Here is a 23,018-nt window from a genome sequence, read left to right on the forward strand (position 1 = left end):
GCATTATAAAAAATAAATATATAAAAAATTAAAACCCCTAAACCCTAACTCGAGGTGAGAGCATGAGCGAGCATAAATAAAGACACCATGATTTTAACGAGATATTACCGCGTACTTAACTTGTTTCGATCCAAAAACTGTGTGAAGCATGTCTCATTAAGTGTCAAGACACAGCTGTGAATGGCCACAGCCGGACTTTTTGGGGATTTTATGGGTGAAACACGGTAATATAACAAGGGTTGCAATGCAGAAATCGCAGACATCAAGGAGTGATCGAGATTTTCTTTTTCAAATATTTACCCTTTTAAACTTTTGTTTTTTCAATTTTTCTTTGTTTGGATCGGTTATTTTTCATCTAAAATATTGGGGAAAATGCGACAGTAACAAAAAAAATATCATTAAGCGATAGTTATGAGGTAGATATTTACAAACCCTATTTATGTCATTGTGACATAATTTATTAAAAAGTTTAAAATATGCGAGTGAATAATTTTTAGAAAGTCGCTTTTTTTAAAACCAAAAATGAGACACCCATTAATGATACTAAGCGAAAAATGATAGACATTTCGAATAAATAATATAATTACTTACCTTCTTTTTATGGCTTTGTTGAAACAAAAGCGGTTGCATGGTGTCTGTAAACTGGGGTCTCCAGGGTATAACGGACAAATTAATAAAGGTTTGGGGGCTTAATGCGCCATGAAACTGCTATGGCAACATATAGACATATTGTTCTGTCAAACACAACAGTTATTTTGGCTTAAAATACAACAGTTTATTTTAAAGAGGGGTGCAAGAGCAGAAACCTTTTTCAGCCTTGTCCGTGTTTTCCGCTATATCTTGCGTTTGAGATTAATTTAGTTCTCTCTAGATTTACCATACCTGCTGGTGTACATGTACTGGAGCTACTAGATGGTGCATTTCACACACTGTTATATTTATAGCATATTGTAAAATGAAGGCCTGAACAATATGAAGACAATTAAAAATCCGAGGCCTTGACGCTATAGTTCCTTTCCTAAACCCCTGCCAAGTCTGTTTTGAAGTGATTGTGTTATGATTTGATGTTGACAGGCAGTGTGCTCCCCTGGGTGCAAGCTAATTTAAAAACAGCCATAGAGCAGCAGATGCCAGATTAGTGTCAGACCAAAGTGACTGATGAGGAGTCTCCTGGCCACACTGTTGTACACATAGGACAGAATACTGCTTGTTGCCCTGCATCACTATACATCCTTCGTTTGCTGCTAAGCTGTCGGTTTTGCTTAAATGTTGGCGAAGGAATATATTCATGCACTCCTATTTATTACAACATTTCTATGCTGCTTTTGTCTTCATTGTCATTGCTTAGCATACTTTGTGGAACTGATTTCGTTTCAGTGGTGAAGAACTGCATTACGAGCATCAATACCGCAACCGCAAATGTAATGTGATAAGAGAAACAGCTGCTGAATAGTAGAAACAGTTAAATATTATTGATCATTTAATTATATAGTTCACTTGGTTGTGTTAGTTTCAGACATGATGAAATAGATTGTGCCATAAAATATACTTCACTTTATGTAAATTGGGTGGTCGTAAAGATGATTCTTTAATGACACAAAACAACACCCTCGCAATTTCAAGTCTGATTCTATTTATGGTGTCGCTCGGGAGCACATTTTCCCTCTGTTCTATTCTTTTTTTTGTCCTTTCTTGTCTGGAAAAAGACTAAAGGCACTAGCTTTTATCACTGTTCCCGTTCTGTGTCATGACTCAAGGGCATGAAGGTGCTGGCAGCTTGCAGAGCTTTGATTGACTCAAGACCACAGGACACACCCAAAGATGCCAACCAACACGGAGACAGAACAACAGCCTTTAACTAGCTGGGGTTCTTTTTCTGTGGAAAGATGACAGTTTTATGATACATCAGCAGTCAAGTGTTAACACTGAAGGTTGTGTTTCCTCTCTAAAAAATATGCCCAAAAGTGAAACACGACAGTTCCAGGAAATTTAGTAGAAGTCAGCCTAATGTATATTTAAGAAGGATAATTGTCATATGTGTCAAATAATTCTCTGAAAAGATCCTTCACCTTGTGAAGTAGGTGGATTAGTCCTCATAGAAAAGACACTGATTTGACATGATCCTATTTTAGGATGCAGAATGTTTGCGGTGTGCTAAAAGTCCAGCTGTGTGTTGTAAAGGCTGCTGCCACTGATGATTCTTGTTTATTTTCTATTTCTCCTATGTATGGCATTAAACTTAGACTTCAAAGTTGTTTGTTCCTACATGTTTCTGCTGTATATCTCTACTTTTTGACTTATTCATATCATCGTTAGTATTGGCTGGTCTTGGAGGCAAGTTGATATAACATTAATAGAGAATGGTTAAATGATTTTTGAAGTACAGTGGTACCTCTACATACAAATGTATGTCGTTCCAGGATCTGGATTGTAAGGTCGTATGTCAAGCGGGATTTTCCATAAGAATACATTACAATTCTATTGATTCGTTCCATATCCCAAAAACCTACGCTAAATCCTTAATAAGTACTGCAGATACAATTACAAATGGCAATTACACATAGAAAAAAAAAATTATATATATATATAATTCAGAAAAATAATATTATAACAACTATATAACAAATTGATTTGTAATGTGGCAGTTGTGTTTTGCATGCTGTTCCTGAACACTCCGTGAGACTGTCGAGAATGAGAGAAGTGCGGCAGAGATTTTACTTTCTCATTCCATTTTCTGTTGTAGTTTGCGTCAGCTACGGCAAACAGTATCCGTGTTGCGTTGATGATTAAAAACTAGGGCTGTCAAATGATTAAAAATTTTAATAAAGTTAATCACAGCTTAAAAATTAATTAATCGTAATTAATCGCAATTCAAACCATCTCTAAAATATGCCATATTTGTCTGTAAATTATTTTTGGAATGGAAAAATAAGACAGGATGGATATATACATTCAACATACTGTACATAAGTACTGTATTTGTTTATTACTGTATTGGCCCGAATATAAGACGGCCCTGATTATAGATGACCCCCTCTTTTTCAAGACTCAAGTTTTAAAAAAGAGTTTTTCAACACCAAATTAATTTTTATACAGAAAATAATTACAGTACATCTGAAACAAATGATTATAACAACATATTTGAGAGAAAAAACATGTTATTTTGCCTCATTCAAATCTTAATATCTGAACATTTAAATATGTAAACTAATGTACATTCACATTCTTAAATGAATGGCTTCTGGTTTTTGAAATGTAAATAAACCAATCTATTGTGACAAAACAACAAAATTGCAATAACTGCCTTAACCATCATAGTGAAGTCTAACTGTAACTGTAGTCTTGAAAGAAATCTGAATAAGGAAAAACATTGCAATAAAATAATGCAAACTGGTTAAAATTGAGAGTAGCTGTTATCTGTCATGATAGAACATCACTTCAATGATATCTGGCGCCATCTAGCGTCGTGAATGGGTATAATGCCTATACCGCAAATGTAAGACTTACTCAGTCTTATTTCAATGCAAAATACATTGTCTTATATTTCGGCCAATACGGTACAACAATAAATCCTCAAGATGGCACTAACAATATTAACATTATTTCTGTTAAAGGGATCCACGGATAGAAAGTCTTGTAGTTTTTAAAAGTTAAATTTGAGTACAAGTTATAGTCATTTTATATTAAAAACCCTCTTAATGTTTTCGTTTTAATAAAATTTGTAAAATTTTCAATCATAAAATAAACTAATATCTTGCCATTGTTGACATCGCCGAGCAAGACGTCACATGGGCTCCCTGGCGTTCTTCCACTACACTGTGTCTTTAACTACATAAGGTAGTGGTTGAAATACACCACAAGGTGTCAATGGCGAGTTTTAAATTAATTAGAGATCTAGCCAAGGCAAAGTCTGAGTGAGTTTATGTGTATTTTGCATAGCCATTTTGATTGGGAATGCCAGTCCTCTTTGCATTGAGCGCTTTTCTTTTTGTGAACTTTTTTTGAGAGATAGGAATATTAATTTTGTTGTGCTTTCACTAAATGATACTGTACCGTGCTTTCACAAAATGATACTGTACCGACTTAACTGTTCCGCCCGAATGCATGAGGAAGTTGGGCAACCATGACTGTTAGTGGTGGCTGCAAATGGTATACAGTATGTTCTGCGTTGTGTTCAATTAAGCGTGTTAAGAAAAAGATTGTCTCCTGTGAAAGATAGGAATATCATTTGTGTTCTGCTTTCACTAAATGATACTGTAGCGACTTAACTGTTCCGCGCAAATGCATGTTGGGAAGTTGGGCAACCATGACAGTTAGTGGTGGCTGCAAATGGTATACAGTATGTCCGTGTTGTGTTAAATTAAGCATGTTAAGACAAACATCGTCTCCTGTCATTCTTCTCCACGTCGTTTGCCACAATACTTATATTTGTTGTGAAAGAGTTGCCAAAGCTTAAGTCAATAAAAGGCGTGGTCCAATGAACGCCTGTGTCCACTTGCATTTCTCTGCCTTTTTGCTCTCAATGTGCTAAAACGGCGTCTTTGTAAACTGTTTGAGGCAACGCATGAACGGGACATTCCGTACATGCGTTAATTGCGTCAAATATTTTAACTTGATTAATTTTAAAAATTAATTACCGCCCGATAACGTGATAAATTTGACAGCACTATTAAAAACCTGAAGAAGCTGGCAACTTCCTTGCCGATGTTACAATGATAACAATATTTTTTCCTTTTTAATCACCTGCACTGACCTTCTTGAGACCCATGTTGATTTGTCTCACAATAAAGTCCACCATCCGTCCGTCTTGCAGGAAAACAATGACGCTGTGATGCTGTCATAGATCCTCAAATTTCGAGGCTATCGTCATATGTCGAGACGAATGACGAGTCAAATTTTACGTCGGATGTCAAAAGGATCGTATGTCGATGCGATCGTTTGTCGAGGTACCACTGTACTTGAATGGGCTCAATGGAATAAAGCAGTCTGAAAAAACAGATATGAAGAAAAATCGGAACAGTGCATGAAAACCTGCGGTCTGAACCTAGCCTTAGACACACTTGTGCACTTTTAATCCATGCTCCAAGTCATTCTTCATTATTCAGGAAAATTACATGTGAATAGCTGGTTTTGGAGACGTATAAAGAGGCAAGAGATGAGAATGACCCCCAACCAGTGGCCTTATTTGTGATGCGATCCTAAGCTTGTGCTAGTGCAAAGAAGTAGAGGTCTCTCATCTTCACTGATAGGGTTCAAAGACATTGAGGGTGTTTTAAAAAAAAAAAAAAAAAAAAAAAGAAAAAGAAAAAAAGAACTCTAGTCAACTTCAATTACGGCCCCATGTAGTTCTCCCAGAGGTGCCGTATGGGGCCTTTAAGGAGGAATCAATGAGGTGACAAATTATTGTGGACAGCAACCCCTTTTTATTTGTTACGCTGTTGTAGCATGCCTGAACGCTGCTCACCCATTTATATTGCTGTGGCTTATTTTCTGGTAGTGGTTTTAATAGCTTGTTATCAGTCTAAAGTAGTTTTTAAATGCTTTGTAACGGCTGTTCACATGCATTTTATCTTAAAGATGGTCAGGAAAACATGCTATTTGTTTTCTAATAGTTATTTTACAACCCCTAGCAAAAGTATGGAATTACCAGTCTCAGATGAGCACTCACTCAGACATTTTATCACGTAGAGCAAACTCCGATAAAAAGCTTGAAAAAATAATGAATTAGTTCAAAAGTGCAACTCTTTAGCATTCAGAAACACTAAGAGAAATGAATAAAAAACATTGTGGTGGTCAGTAAAGGGTACTTTTATAGAGCAAGTGCAGGGAAATATATATTGAATCACTCCATTCTGAGGAAAAAAATATGGAATCGTGAGAAACAAACAAAGAAATCACAATCAAAACACATCTCTTGTATTTAGCATCACCACCTCTGGCTTTTATGACAGCTTGCAGTCCCTGTGGCATGGACTTGATGAGTATTCTTCATCAATTTGGTGCCAACTCTCTTTAATTGCAGTTGCCAGATCATCCTTACAGATCGGAGCCTTGCTGTGGACCATTTTTTTTTTTTCAATTTCCACCACAGGTTTTCAATAGGGTTGAGATCTGGGCTATTTGCAGGCCATGACATTGACTGGATGAGTCTTTCTCCAAGAAATGCTTTAACAGTTTTAGCTCTGTGGCATGATGCATTGTCATCTTGGAAAATGACAAACATTTTCAATTGAAGGGATAAGAAAGCTGTCTAAAATGTCAATGTAAACGTGTGCATTTAATGAAGATTTAACCACAGCCATCTCCCCAGTGCCTTTGCCTGACATGCAGCCCCATATCATCAAGGACTGAGGGAATTTTGATGTTTTCTTCAGGCGGTCACCGTTGTAAATCTCACTGGAACAGCATCAAACCAAAGTTCCAGCATCATCACCTTGTCAAGAGTCAAGAATTTGCAATGGACAAGGTGTCAAGAGTCAAGAATCTGCATTGTTTTTTATTCATTTCGTTTAGTGTTTCTGAATGCTAAAGACTAGCACTTTTGAAATAATTATTTTTTCAAGCTTTTTAATCTGAGTTTGTTATACATGATAAAATGTCTGAGTGAGTGCCCGTCCGAGACTGGTGATTCCATACTTTTTACTAGGGGTTGTAATAGCTTTTCAAGTGTCTCTAAAGGTTGCATGGTCCAATTGGCGATTGCTCCAATTTGTGATTTCCAGTTAATTTACTGTAATTTACTTTTGGGTGTATGTATGCTTTTCAACTGCTATTCATTTGAGTCTTTATTGCAAAGACAGTTTGAATGAATTGGATGTATTATGGAACTTGGCCTTAACATAAAAAATATGGGGGAAATGTCATACTTTCTCCATGTGCTGTAGAATAAAATGACATAACTTTTGACTTTTCAATTTTGATGATTGGTAAATAAAGAAAATCTAGTACATAGAATAAAAACAACCCTTTCATTTTCCTTAAGCCCTGTCTTGTGCGTATAGTAAGGCAAAAATGCATGTTTTCCTTTTTTCGTGGGTAACATGGATGAGTCAGTCAAGTGGGTTGTCTCGTAAAATGCTTTGACTCCTTTGGTTTACAAAAGACCAGTCAGTGTCTTCGGGGAAAACACTGGAATTACCAAACTAAAGGGACAAATATAAAATAAAGAGTCAATTTAAAAAAAGCAAGCTCTTTCGTCATGGCTTTCTTAATAGAAATGTACGAAAATACTCATGAGTCGAAAACGTGCAGTACAGCACTCACCTATGGTCCTGGGCCGCGGTAGGTATCTGTCCGATTTATGTGCGTTTATTATTAATCGTGCTACTTTGAGATGTTTTTTACTTTTTTTTCCCCCTCTGAAAGTATCCCAATAGGCACCCAGGAGGACACGTTATTAATTCAACACATTTTCTCTCTTCATCTTTGCAGGGAAAGAGGAGTATGTTGCAACCTTCAAAGGATCTGAGTTCTTCTGTTACGACTTGTCCTTGAACCCAATTCAAAGCAGCAGCGATGAAATCACATTGTCATTCAAAACCCTCCAGAGGAATGGACTGATGCTGCATACGGGCAAATCGGCCGACTACGTCAACCTGTCGCTGAAAAATGGGGCTGTATCTCTCGTCATTAATTTGGGGTCTGGAGCCTTTGAAGCTCTGGTGGAGCCAGTCAATGGGAAATTTAATGACAATGATTGGCATGATGTCAAAGTAACAAGGAATCTACGTCAGGTAACAGTACCAAGGAGAACAAGATACTTAAATGAGTTATACCATGCACTTCAATCATTACCATTATGCTGTAGATTGTATTATGTTTCCAGATCCTTTAATTGCATTACTAAATCAAAACAAGAGGTAGGGATATAAAAAAGAGCCACACAGGAGCAAGGACGGCCAGATGTTATTTAAGGCTTGCATTCAGTTTTAATCTTAAAGAGAAAGACAGAAATTTCTTTTGACTCTTGAAAACAAAAGTTAACGTTTCATCAATTCCTTTTTAAAAGAAATTAATTGCAAAGTATGATTTCATTGTTATTAATGTTAGCTGAACTTCTCTCTTTGCTGATTTATTCAACATAGTAGCATAGTAATATTTTTTTCCCTCAGATGCACATGTAAATGATAGGCACAATAGTGTCTTGTGGTGCAAGTGACCAATTTTTTTTCCAGGTATCAGCTGCCATTCTGACAACCTTTTAACTTGACTTGCACATACGTAAGATGAGAGCGCTTTATCGTGGCAGTTAACGCCTACCAGCATAATTTTGTCAGTGAACAATTGTTTGAAAAACACATATTCACACAAGCCTACTCGTACTTGAAATGTGTAAACTTAAAGTGTTACATAGGCAGACAGCTAATCTCAGGCAGTCACAAAGATGCAAATACAACCTAAACTAACATGTTATGGTACAATCCACTAATCCATGAGAGTCCAAAAACAGAATAATGTAGCTTGGCCAGACTCTCTCAGCCAGATCAATAAATTGGCCCTGCAATTTTAGAAGGACAGTAATCCTTCTCGAATGAAGTCAAGTCATAGATTCTCGGGAGGTAAAAACATTATTTAAAATACGTAAGTAGTATATGTCCCCTTTCTTAAAGCAACACTAGGGAACTTTCAGTTTTGGTTGATTTTAGCGGCACTGGTAGACAAAAGTGGTAGTATTTTGCCTTATGGAAGGCTGTATTTCACATGAGGACCTGCGCACAGTATCATAAAATCCTGATTTCCCGTCGCCTGCAGTTGGATTGAGTGACATTTCTGTTTCCAGCGCCTGTATGCAGGATGGATAGTGATGAGGTAATCCAGTTGTGTCTGAACAAAATAATATGACGATGATGAAAATCAGTGTTGTTAGTAACAGCGATAGAGTGTAACAACGTTTCTAATAGCGTTATTTTTTTTTAGTAGTGAGTAATTTCCCATCTTTGCAACGCCGGTACCGTTACTGAAGATGTGAAGGGGCCCTACTACCCGCTACTACAAATTGGTTGAATGAAACCCAAGCTGTCTGATTTTGTAACAGCTACCTAGGAGAGATCAGAGCGGGAGGGGAGAGGAAGGAAGGGGGTGGTGCACGATGATGATTGGCTAGGTGGCTCGGAGCATTAGTATAGCATTCGTGTTCTCGTTAGCATTAGCATTTAGCATGGTGTGCATCATCTCAAACTCTCGGGCAACTTTTTTATGCATACAGTTCGTGGCGTCCAGGTGGGTAAATATTTGAAAACAATGCACACTCAGCAGGAAAACAGTACATTATTATCACCAAGTTGGTGCTGTCTTTGAAGACACTGCAATAAAATAATTTGTTTAGTTTTTTTTATTACCATAAATAGTCACTTTCTCTAAACTTTTCTTGAATGATGTATCCATGAACGTTGTATGATGTTTTTTAATTAAAACAACTACAGCAAAGACAAGGGAGGAACGACATTCAAAGCCTCACCTGCATATTGAAAAATATATCTTTATATATATATGGCGGAAAACACAGACAAGGCTGAAAAAGCAGTTTCTGCTCTTGCATCCCTCTTTACAATTAACTGCTGTATTTTAAGCCAAAACAACTGTTGTGTTTGATAAAACAATATGTCCATATGCTGCCATGGCAGATTTATGGCACATGAAGTCCCCGAACTATTTTTTATATGTCCGTTTTACCCTGAAAACTCCCATTTACAGACGTCGGGCAACCGCTTTTGTTTCAACCTAGGCATAAAATGAAGGTAAGTAGTTATATTTATTATTCAAAATGGCTGTCATTTTTAGCTTAGAGTCATTAATTGATGTCTAATATTTAGTTAAAAAAAAAAAAAAAAAAAAAGGACTAAAAACATTATTCACTCGCATATTTTAAACTTTTAAACAAATTACGTCCCAATGAAAAATTTGGTGTCTGTAAAAAAGTCACAGATATCTATCTCATAACTATCGCTTAATTGTATTTTTTTTGTTGTTGTTGTTATTGTCACATTTTCCCCTATATGTTAGATGATAAATAATCGATCCACACAAAGAAAAATTGAAAAATAACGTTTAAAAGGGTAACTATATGAAAAAGAAAATCTCAATCTCTCCTTGTTGTCTGCGATTTCTGCATCGCGACCCTTGTTATATCACCATGTTTCGCCATAAAATCCCCCAAAAATCTGGCTGTGGCAATTCAGAGCTGTGTCTTGACACTCGGTGATACATGCTACATAGAGTTTTTGGATCGAAACAAGGTAAGGACTCGATAATATCTCGTTAAAATTGTGGCGTCTTTAATTCTGCTCTCGCGTGCTCTCGCCTCCAGTTAGGGTTTTGCTGTGTATTTTTTATTTTTTTTTTAATGTTCTCCTGTTCAAAATTTTTCTTCACCCAGAAAATTGAGATTTTAACCTTTCCAATAATGCATCACACATGCATATCAGACAATTTTAAAATTTGGCCAAATTGGGGGTCTCAGAGCGGAACTTCAAATCACCTGAGTGTTTTCCGCCATATACTGTATTAGTTGTGTGACGATACACACAAGTCACGGTTCAGTACGTACCTCGGTGCAGGCATAGACTCCACCATCAGTTGACATGACAGCTCCCGCAGACATTGCGCCAATCCTTCCTGTAGGGGGCTGACCCATGCAGAACGTTGAGTAGGCTTTCAATTTGATAAACTCAAGCATGCTGCGTTTTCATGCTGGATTTAGGTGGAAACAGGACAAAGATATTACTGCATACAAGCAGGCGGGAGTGTCTCGAGTGATTTGGTCAAGGATTCAAGGTAATTATTGTATTAAATAGCACCAAAAAAAAAAATAAATGGATAAATTTTGTGTAACTTTGGCTTGAAATATTTACGTAAAATGAACGATAACGGCATATTTTTCTGAATCTAGACTGTTTTACGTTCATATCAATAGAAACTGCACGATTTAAGCATTTTTTTACGAATTAAGAATTTTCAACTTAAAAAGATCTTTGTTTTGTGACGGCCACCATGTTGGATTTTGTAAAAAAAAAAAAAAAAAAAAAAAAAAAGTTGCTATTTCTGGCAAAAACATATGTTAAATATTCCTATTGTTCTGGAAAATATAGGTAATTATCTCTGCATTTGGTGATTTTTATGCTTCTAGCATAAAATCTGATAATTTTATAAACATTTTAAGTTTTGTTTTACCTATATCAAAAACAATTAATCAGGATTTTATTATGGAACGACTTTAAATTTTTTGATGCCCCTGCTCATGGAGACTCATATATGCCTAAGGGAGGTGCCTGTTTTGGTTTTAGGTCGCTAGTGGCTTTGGTTTTGAAAATATTTGAATTTTAAGTTTTTGAAAATAGCCCCCTATGGATCAGCCCCGAGCCACGTGTCCTGTCAACTGACAGTGAGTCTATGGGTGCGGGTGTCACAGTTCAGTGGGTGTTCATTACAAAAGGAAAAACAAAAAGGCCTTTTTTTCTTACAACATTTGAAATTTAAAGTTTGTTTACCATTACACTCTTACTGTATAAAGGTGAAATAAAAAAAAAAAAATACAATAAAAAGTGTCACCCACATTTTTTTTTTTTTTTCATGAAAACATCAGTTTAAATAAATCAGTTAATATATAATCATCTTTGATGTGAAATATCTTATAGAATGTATAATGAAATAATGTGTAAAACATGAAAAATAGCATCAGTCACTTTGCTGAGTAACTAATTTCTTTTACAATGAGGTAACAGAGTTACTAACACAATTACTTTTGAGGAGATGTAATTTGTAATTAATGAATTACTTTCTTAAAGTAAGATTAACAACACTGATGAAAATAAGAAACGTTTGATTTTTTACCGTAATCACCTACCGGAACTTAGCAGGGCACGCCAGCAAGTGAAGGCCAGGCCAAAGTTTATTCTTGAGTGTCCTTTTATCCTGGTAGCCTCCCTTTTTCTTTTTTGGGTTTTGTCTCCTCGGACAAAACTTTTCATCTCTTTTGTTGTTCTGCCATCTTTGCAGAATTTGTTCGAAAGCTTTCACATCGACTTCAGTCTTTATATCAAATAGGGAAAGGGGAAATCACGTATGCCGTGAAGCAGTCAGCACATTTGTAGGTGTTTTTTTTTTTTTTTTTTTTTTTTGTGGCACTGTGTTACTGCCACCCTGCTCAACATGAATTAGTGCCGGTGAAAGCGGTACAGACCCCTTCAGGCCATAACAGAGGAGTCATTCAACTAGTTGCCAGTCAACATATTATCACAAATGTTATGAAAATATTTTATAGAGGTTGAAAAGTTCCCTAGTGTTGCTTTAAATGTTATGCCAGGATCTTGCTCATCCATTTCTAATTATTATTACTTATCATTCTGCATTATGTATCAATCAGCGGTTAGTCAAATAAAGTTGACCTACAAAAGAACTGTTCTAAGCCTTTAAAAATGATCTCATCAGTATTATTTGAGTTGAAATAACAATATTTGATAAGGATGGTCAAATGATGTGCTGTAGGCATTCTTTCCTAAAACCATGTAATGTTTTCAGTCGTATGATGTCGTAGATTTTTGCTCCAATGTCTGTGTTACTGGTAACTCTCGGACCATTGTACACTTAATCTACAGTAGTATGTCATTGGCTGGTTTTACAGATCTTTGAAAAAAAAAAAAAAAATCAGGTTCTTTATTCATTTATTTCTATTTCTAGGTCTGCTTTTTTCTTGTTAAACTTATTTTGCCCAATTTCCTCTCTGCCACTAACATGCTTTCAAAACAAACTAACATCATTCATGGAATGTGCCATTTTACTAACAAGTATGGTCGTTGCCGTTTTAACAATGTACTAACAGTATTGACCATCATATTTGATTTGAGTAACAATCGTTATTCTGTTCACAGTTTTTAATTTCCTTTCTCCCCCTTTTCCACAAAGCACTCAGGCATTGGACACGCTATGGTAAACAAACTACATTGTTCGGTAGAAATCATATTAATTGTTTCTTTAGTTTGGGTATTCCGTGTTTTTCTTTCTTTTTTTTTTTTTCTTTTTTTCTTTTTTTTAATATAGACACCATTTAGAAAAAAAAATAAAATTTACCGTTCGTACTCTTTTGCTTACATTCCGACTTTTTCAGCTTTTATTAGTTTATTTTAATTTGTTGTATCCTCTTAATTTCATTTATTTTTGTACTTCTTTCCAGTCCAATTTTGTCTGATATACTCATTTAGGAACATCATTTTTAATACATTATATGTTAGGGACCCTTTGGTGTCCGGCTGGCCTTCTTTTGGATCTTCATTCACTTTGCATGGCATGCATTTTGCCTACATTCTGTGTCACATTAGCCATTTGTCAGCATTAATGTGACAGTTGAGCTGTGGTTGTCTTCTCTGGTGCTTTCTCATGCCTTATTGTGGTTTGGTAGTATCCATAACTTTATGCATGCATCTGATGCACTGGCAAGTGTACTGATGTCCGTAACCCTGTCAGTTTGGTAACATTTTCTTTTTGTATGCAAATGATCAAAAAGAAAAGAGATGATTGTGCCTTACATAGCATGTACTCCATTACTAACATCTGACTTATTATAGAACTGCTACGCATACAAATATTTTATTTAGTTAAACTAACCCAGTTGACATTCTACTAACACCATTTTTGTGTCTGCTAAACAATTTTATGTTGCATTTGGGGACAATACTAACACTGTATCCTTGAAAGTTCACTAACCCTCTAAAAATCATTTCTTTTGGGGGCATGGAGTCCTCCGAATAACCATTTGGACAAAATAATGGTACAAAACAAGAAAAAAGACATGAAAAAACAGACATGAAAATGGGTTTCTGGAAGTGAATAGCGAAAATGTCTGTGATGGGAAGAAACTTAGAAACATCCTAATATAGGCTGAGTATAGTGTTTCCTTTCGCTGTGCTTTGTTGTCTAGGTAACAATATCCGTCGATGGAATTCTGACAACTACAGGGTATACACAAGAGGACTACACAATGCTTGGCTCCGATGACTTTTTCTACGTTGGAGGGAGTCCTAGCACAGCGGATTTACCTGGTTCTCCAGTTAGTAACAACTTCATGGGCTGCCTCAAAGAGGTAAATGTGCAATCTGAAGCAAGTGGGGAGTCAGGGTATCACTTAAGGGTTCATCAAACCTTCCATTCACCATGACACACTCCTACATACACAAGTTTTATTTTACTTGTACAACACAAAGCTGAAAGTGTTTCTCAATTACCTTAACTCATTGGTAAGTAAAAGGCTCAACTCAAAAATGGTCGGTACTTAAACCTCAGCGCTTCCATTTTTTCTTTTTTTGGCACACATGCTGTGGATAAAAATGTCCATCCATCCATTTTTTACAACACTTGTTCTCATCAGGGTCATTGCTGTGCTGGAGCCTAGCCCAGCTGACTTTGAATGAGGAAAACCGGGCATCCTGAATATTGGGTGTTATCCAATGGAAGTAGATAAAAAATGTAAACACTGAACATACACAATTTGAGATCCAATTAAAAAAAAAACAACAAACGGTGGCTTGTTATATGATCTGTATTCATGGCAACCGTGTGACTTCAGATGAGTGCACTTTTATCGGTGCAGTGTAATAATGATGAACTTTATGAGCTAACAGATTAAGGGATAGAAAGAATTAATTTCTATTCCATAGGTTTGATAAGGTAAGCCATTCACTTTCACCTGAAGATTATTTTAAATTCACTGCTTAATTGAGGGTGTAACCCATAACATTTACTTGAGAAGTCTTCGGGGATACATAAAGATACCTGCCTAGAAAAGCTTCAGGACATTGATTAATGTATTTACCCTATATATAGTATATATACTTTCACATTTCATTGTTGCAGATTACTTACATTCTCTTACAGTGATATGAAAAAGTATGTGAACCTTTTGGAATTTCTCACATAAAATCACCAATTGTGAGCTGATCTTTGTCAAAATCACGCAGATGAAAAAACAGTATCTGTTTTAACTAAAAACACCCCAAACATTTATAGGTTTTCATATTTTAATGAGGATAGCATGCAAACCATGACATAATGGGGAAAAATAAGTAAGTGAACTATCACATGTAACATTTTGTGGCCCCCCCCCTTGGCAGCAATAACTTTAACCAAACGCTTCCTGTTGCTGCAGATCAGTCTAGCACATCGATCAGGACTAATCTTGGCCCATTCTTCTCTACAAAACTGCTGTAGTTCAGTCAGGCATGAATAGCTGTATTTAGGTTATGCTGCAGCATCTCAACTGGGTACATGTCTGGACTTTGACTTGGCTACTCCAAAACGTGTATTTTGTTCTTCTGAAATCATTCTGAAGTTGATTTACTTCTGTGTTTTGGATCATTGTCTTGTTGCAGCATCCATCCTCTTTCCAGCTTCAACTGTCTGACAGACTCCCTCAGGTTTTTCTGTAAAACATCCTGATAAACTTTGAATTCATTCTTCCTTTACTGATTGTAAGTTTTCCAGGCCCTGAGTTAGCAAAACAGCCCCAAATCATGATGCTCCCTCTACCATGCTTCACGGTGGGTATGAGGTGTTGATGTTGGTGAGCTCTTCCATTTTTCCTCCACACATGCGTTGTGTGTTACAGTATATCACAAAAGTGAGTACACCCCTCAAATTTCTGCAGTTTTTTAAGTATATCTTTTGACACAATGAAAAGTAGTCTGTGTACAGCTTATATGATAGAGATAATTTATTTTCCCCTCAAAATAACTCAGACTACTTTTGTACAGTCTGTACAGTCTCACTGTACAGTCTTCAGAAGAGGCTTCCTCCTGGGGTGACAGCCATACACACCAATTTGATGTAGAGTACTGCGTATGGTCTGACCCCCAACCTCTTCAATCTCTGCAGTAATGCTGACGGCACGCCTGTAAGGAGTCACATGACATTTTGGAGGGTAAATGACAAGCAGTACTCAATTTGGACATTTAGGGATGTTTTACGAAATTTCCGGGTTCGCAGCGAGTCAGTAACAGGCACACTTTTGCAAATAATACAATGTTTAATATAGAAAAAGGAAGAAAACAAGAACAATGACGCCAGCGCTAGATTGCTTCTAAAATCCCCGCGCTACTGTTAAAGCACACAAGAACAGTCAAAACTCTTACCGATTGATAATCGGGCAGAAAGCCTACGCTCAGTAGAGTTGCAGAGGAATACAGGCGTAGTTGACTCTTGGGTCTCCAGAAATGCTAAAACAGTGTTCAGCGTCTTGCAGCTACAAAAACTTCTACCGGAGAGGAAAATGTCCTCGGCTTATATAGGGATGCATGACATCAGGAATGAGGTCAGAGATGTCAGTCCCTTATGACGAGCCACTCGCCCCTTGTTACAAGAGATGTCCGTCCCTTATCGCAAATGAGGACGCGCTACTCGCCCCATGTTACACATGTCTTTGTAATCAAAGTAGCGAGGAAGCAAAGTCATACATCACAGAGGCGCCAAAGTGGCAAAGCTCTAATACGGTACGGTCACTAAGGGAAGAGAAACAATGCAATAATGCTAATTCAATCCGGGGCATATATTCCGGGTATATTTATCCCATCATTCCACCCCTTGACCCGGATTGAATCCACCATTCCCTTAATTAATCTGCTGGCGATATACCACCTCATTTCGGGCTATAAATGTGGACACATTAAGCTTGGAAATGGTAGACCTGTGTTCCTCAATCATCTGTTGCAGCAACGTGGAACGGTTTAGGGCGCCTCTAAAGCGCTCCAGCTTTACTGCCCAAAGAGTTTTAAGGCTTCCCACTGAGCCGTAGTCAATCAACTTGTAGGTCTGATTATTCCAAGTGAAAAGTGTACAACCCGAAAATGGTGTTTTAGGCAACTGTGGATGTGGTTTCATAGTGGTTTTCCACATGCCAATTGCATAATGCCTGTGTCGTGTTAAAACATGCTTCATGATACATTACTGTTTCATAGATGCAATAACTTCGTCCGATGTGTCGCAGCCGCTTAAGTCATAAGTAAGATTGGTTTGTGGGCTAAACCATTCTCCTTGAGGTCTAACGAAATAATATGCATAGGTCGTAATCACAGGAAACACATGATATCTACAAACTACAAGGGGTTTAGCTACCACATTCCTTGACATGCAGATTCATTACGTATGGTTTTCTCAGGATGTCTTTACCCAGGACTCAGTAGAAATATTCCACACTTTACGCCATTGATCTACCGATGGCGATGTTACCACCCTTAGAAATCTTTCTTGTTGTAGTTTCATGTCTAAGACCTGCAAGTTACACTTGTTCATATTCAGTGCATTAGAAATATTGGTTAAAACTTCTTTGGTCTCCCCCCACATTGTCTTGTCCCATGACGGTTGGGAAGGATGTTGCTTCTTCATGGGGCACGACAGATGCGGGCAGCCATAGTCCCACAGTCAAGAGACCATGAGCCACGTCTCTTCCGGTGTTGGACAACATCGTTCTAGTGACTTCTCCGTCACGTGTTAGATATCAAGTGATGTTGGAAGTGAGGCAACCCTGTAGCTTCCTCCTAGTAGGGCACGTCCCCCATAAAGCAAGGAACGGTTGCGCCAGGAACTGCGATGGACTCCCCAGCGAGTCAGCGCTCATAATCCACCATGCAGAAAGGATGCAACGGATGGTAGCCCATGATCAGACACCATCGATGCGGTGCAATCTTCCGCGATCTTCCCGCAGACGTTCCCATCAACCGCCTCCACATCACACATCAATCACCATGCTGAAAAAGAAAACAGAATAAAATGCTTCGGAATGGACAAAGATTGGGCACTCTGAAGTTTGTCCATTCCGATGATCCATTCCACCGAATAGATAGCTTTTAGCAATTGTCCAATTGAAAGGGGGAGTTGAACCTACACCCCATTCACATTCCCTTGCTAAAGGTTGTGCGATTTTATCGCCGGATTTCACAATGAACGGTTCAGGGGTTAAATTGTACATTACAAACCCCAATTCTCCGCGATAATCGGCATCGATGACTCCCGCAAGTATGGTTACCCCTTTACGTGACAATCCAGACCTAGGTAAAATGTCCTAGTCCAGTTGAAGCTACTTTAGGTATAGCGGGAATTAAAGTGCTCGTTTCAAGGGCTCGTAAATCAAGACCAGCCGAACCTGGAGTAGCTCGAACAGGAAATTCGGTGGTTTCCGCGATCTTAGAACTTAGTGTGGCCTCCGCCCCTGTGTCCACCAGAGCTTGGACCAATTGGAATGATGAGCTCTGATGGAAAAAGGTGGGGCTTGGCCTCCTATTCCAAATCCAAGAGGCTAGGATAGAGGGAAGAAGCCTTCTCCCCCCTTTGTTCCTTTCTCTTCTGTCGATGTTGTTTGTCCTTGGTTCGCTTGCTCTTTTTCACTGACCGCACCCTTGTTGATTCGTCCTCCTCAGAAGTAGAGGAGGAGTCTTCCGACTCTAGGGGTGGAGGGGGTGGAGCTGTCGGAACTGCTCGCCCCTCCTCTCTTAAAACGGACCGCAGCACCTCCTCCGTTTTCTTCAGTGATGTTCCGAAGGATGCTTCTAAACAACTGACCTTAATCCCCTTTTTCTTGCACCGTTTTCTCAGTTCCGGAGTGGGGAGACCGTCTATCTCTCTAAACGGCACTCCCGCCTTCAAAAGAGCGTTCCACAAGTCTCTCCTAGACGGCCCTCTGGCCGCTGGAGAGACTCGATAGTCTCGCCTGGGAGGAGGAGGAGGACTAGTTGTCTGGCGAGTAGTCTCCTTCCGGATGACCTCCCAGTTCCCTAAACTCCCTAATTCAGACATCATACTTGACACTTCAGCAAGCGTTTGATTCGGATTTCCTACCATCAGGGTTAAAACCAGTGACTTATAAGCCGGTGGCACAGTTTTGATCATAGCATCACGCACCGACTTCGGGACCGGGGTATCTTGAACTATCTCCACCTCCCCATTCCTCAAAGCCTCGCGAACACACATGCGCAACATGCGCTGTTTCCCTTCCCTGATGGTCTGCCACTCCCGGTCGAGAGGGGGCCAATCCGACGGAGAGGGATAGCGCGTCGACACGGCTTGAGCATACACGTTTCCCACAGCACGAACCTCGTCTCCCAGTGCACGAACGTACAACCGAAATTCGGAATTCACCACGGGATCACGGGACATTCCAGAAAATCGATGTCCGTCATGTATGTCAATATCAGCCTGCCATGCTCCTTCTTCCAATAATCTAACAATCCACAAGTCCAAAGGTTCGTCAGGTTTTTGACGAAATTTGGAACTCAAATGAATCACCTCTTCGGAAGTATAATCTTCGATAGACTTATATACCTCAGGAGCAGGCTGTTCACGTTGTCTTTCCTGATAAAGAGGTTGACCATCCCTGTCTAGCAGCGGAGCGCCATCCTGATCAACCATTTGCTCGCGAATCGGTGGGAGAATATGTTCCACCTGTCGTCGTCGGGATATGGGACGTTCCTGATAATTCCCATGGCTTTGCGCATTCCAAATATCCCCATCCCACGTTTCGGGATCCCACGAACTGGTGTTCTCTAACGAGGACGCCACAAATGCCCGTACTTTAACGGGATCAGTGCGCCTTCGAGAGAGTTTGCGCTCTCGAGCTGGTAAACGCCCCACGCACTCAACCGCTTGTTCACACATACGGTGTAACCGATCTCGTTGGCATTCTAGCAATTTAATTTTTTCCTCTAAAATGCCTTTTTCACTTTGACAATTGTCCAATTGTACTTTCAGTTGTGACGCCTCTCGTTCAGCGTCCTCTAATTTCTCCGTTTGAATCCTCCACGCCGTAGCGCAGACCCACATGCGTCGTTGGACCCCACCCAACAATGCTTTAGCTGGGATCCCTACGGACGACAATACGTTTTTAACATCGTGCGCAGTACTGTCCCCTAGCGAATCCTTCCATGATTCGGGACGACCACCGCATTCGCGCAAACACGACGCGATTCCGTTCCACGGTTCTTTTTCCCAACCAGGAGTTACTACCGTTCCATCGATAGACTCCTCGGATTCTTCCACAATAAATTTTCGCAGCTTCTTAAACATCGTTCTTCGCAGTTTCTTAAACATCGTTATTCTGTTACGGCTCACTTAGTATTAACAAAATCCCAGTAATACTATCCTAGTAATACTATCCTGGTAATACTATCCTGCCGACAACGCCAAAATGTTTTACGAAATTTCCGGGTTCGCAGCGAGTCAGTAACAGGCACACTTTTGCAAATAATACAATGTTTAATATAGAAAAAGGAAGAAAACAAGAACAATGACGCCAGCGCTAGATTGCTTCTAAAATCCCCGCGCTACTGTTAAAGCACACAAGAACAGTCAAAACTCTTACCGATTGATAATCGGGCAGAAAGCCTACGCTCAGTAGAGTTGCAGAGGAATACAGGCGTAGTTGACTCTTGGGTCTCCAGAAATGCTAAAACAGTGTTCAGCGTCTTGCAGCTACAAAAACTTCTACTGGAGAGGAAAATGTCCTCGGCTTATATAGGGATGCATGACGTCAGGAATGAGGTCAGAGATGTCAGTCCCTTATGACGAGCCACTCGCCCCTTGTTACAAGAGATGTCCGTCCCTTATCTCAAAAGATGACACGCTACTCGCCGCTTGTTACACATGTCTTTGTACTCACGCATCAGATACGTCAAAGTGGCGAGGAAGCAAAGTCATTCTTTGTAATCACGCATCACCGAGGCGCCAAAGTGGCAAAGCTCTTATACGGTACGGTCACTAAGGGAACTAAGAGAAACAATGCAATAATGCTAATTCAATCCGGGGCATATATTCCGGGTATATTTATCCCATCAAGGGATGTACGCTTTTTCAAAGGGGTGTACTCCATTTTTTTGCCAGGGGTTTAGATAATAATGCCTATATTTCGAGTTATTTTGAGGGGAAAAATAAATGAACTCCATTATATAAGCTGCACACAGACTACTTTTCATTGTGTCAAAGTGTCATTTTGTCATTGTTGTCTCATGAAAAGATATACTTAAATATCTGCAGAAATGCGAGGGGTGTACTCACTTTTGTGATACACTGTACTCCCAAACTATTCAACTTTGATCTCTTCAGTCCACAAAATATTTAGCTAAAACTTCTATGGACTGTCCAAGTGCCTTTTTGCGAACATTAAACGAGCAACAATGTTTTTTTTTTTTTTTTTTTTTTGACAGCAGTGGCTTTTTTCACAGCAGTAGCTTGCTCCGTGGAGTCCTCACATGCACGCCATTCTTGGCCATTATTTTACATATAGTTGATGTGTGCAAAGAGACATTGGACTGTGCCAGTGAGTTCTGTAAGTCTTCAGCAGACACTCTAGGATTTTGTTTTTTTTACCTCTCTGAGTATTATGCGCTGAACTCTTGGCGTCATCTTTGGTGGACTGCCACTCCTTGGGAAAGAAAGCAACAATGCCAAACTCTCTCCATTTGTAGAAAACTTCTCTGACTGTCGATTGATCAACATTTGAGACTTTTAGAGATGGGTTTTTTTTATCCTTTCTCAGCTTTATGCAAATCAACAATCCCTGATTGCAGGTCTTCAGACAGCTCTTTTGAGCGAGCCATGATGCACATCAGACAATTCTTCTCATCAAGACAATTCTTACCTGGTGTGTGTTTTATAGTGGGCAGGGCAGCTTTAAACCACTCATCAGTGATTGCCACTTGCCACATACCTGACTTAAAATGTTTGTAAACATTTGTTTCAATTGCTCTTTAAGTCTCCTTAGGCAGAGGGTTCACTTATTTATTTTTCCCCCTTCTGTCATTGTTTGCATGCCATCCTCATTAAAATATGAAAACATATAAATATGTGGGTGGTTTTAGTTAAAGCAGACACTGTTTTTACATCTGTGTGATTTTGACAAAGATCTGATCACATTTGATATTGATTTTATGCAGAAATGTGAGAAATTCCAAAAGGTTCAGATACTTTTTCATACCACTGTAAGAAAATGTAAATGATCTGCAACAATGAAATGTGAGAGTACAGTAAAGCTGCTTACAAAACAGGTGCCTGATTTTTGCTACCTTGTTACTGTTAGGACTCAACACCGCCTCCTCCTGTTTCAGTGCTTGTGATGATTCCTCTTCCATCCCACGAATTTCATATTTCACATAATGACTAAGCCCACATATTGTAAAACATAACATCTAACATCCCGGATCTAATCAGATGCACTGTCTCAGCATCTGTGAACATGCACGCTTTTATGTAGCAACATGTACAATAGTTGATTGATGGGCTGTTCTCGGTTGTGTTGATGAAATATTTGTGTGTGCATTCCAGCATATACTTTTTTTCCATGACTACAGTTTTAGTAAAACAACAACAGGTTGTCACTCATCAACAGTACCTTGATGTCAAAAAGCAATACTATATTACGTCAAGTTACCCTTCACACACATATTGAATAATTCATTGGGGTTTATGGGCTGTAGTGTGTTGACTTAAAATCCACAGACACATCCTAGGGTATAACAGAACAAAGGCATCGGACTAAAAAATTCACCGCCAAGTGTACCTTCGTTTTGTGAGAAATTCACCACTTTATTTTGATAATTTTATGCTTTTAACTCTGATTATAATGTGAGAAAAAAACAATCATATCTCTTCCTTCAGTGTTTTTGAAGTCATAGCATTATTTCCTCAAATCAAAATGCAAACAAACTACTCAAATCAGTGAAATGGCGAGGGTACCTGATTGGAAACAAAAAAACAGGATACATGTCACCCACAGCAGGTGGTGCCCAGGATCTTTTTTAGTTTTTCCCATCCAAAACCAGCTGTTTTGGTCCAAATTTGTCATGCTCGCGCGTTTTCTCCATACAAGGCGTGCACGAAGGCAGTACATAACACATACTGGATAGTTTATGTACTACTACTAGGCTAATATAAATACAGTGTTCTATTTAACCTACAGTGTGTGTTGGAGTTTTTATATTGGAAATAAAAGTGCCCGTGTATTATAATGCAAATTCCTGCAGCTAGACAGCACAATGACACACGAACAC

At 38.8% G+C, this 23,018-nt stretch overlaps 1 protein-coding gene across 29 annotated transcripts in view; it reads left to right on the forward strand.

Moving 5' to 3' along the window:
- Positions 1-23,018, forward strand: part of LOC130922805 (neurexin-1a-like) — a 492,025-nt gene that overhangs the window by 152,863 nt on the left and 316,144 nt on the right. For 20 of the 29 annotated variants that reach the window (XM_057847885.1, XM_057847886.1, XM_057847902.1 and 17 more), the window contains 3 exons: positions 7,432-7,733; positions 12,901-12,924; positions 13,913-14,074. In XM_057847885.1, the coding sequence (XP_057703868.1) occupies positions 7,432-7,733; positions 12,901-12,924; positions 13,913-14,074 (488 nt within the window). The remainder of the gene's footprint in view (positions 1-7,431; positions 7,734-12,900; positions 12,925-13,912; positions 14,075-23,018) is intronic. The other 9 variants (XM_057847889.1, XM_057847897.1, XM_057847900.1 and 6 more) reach the window with 1 other exon arrangement.

Source organism: Corythoichthys intestinalis, chromosome 10 (assembly GCF_030265065.1).
Source record: "Corythoichthys intestinalis isolate RoL2023-P3 chromosome 10, ASM3026506v1, whole genome shotgun sequence".
Lineage (NCBI taxonomy): Eukaryota > Metazoa > Chordata > Actinopteri > Syngnathiformes > Syngnathidae > Corythoichthys > Corythoichthys intestinalis.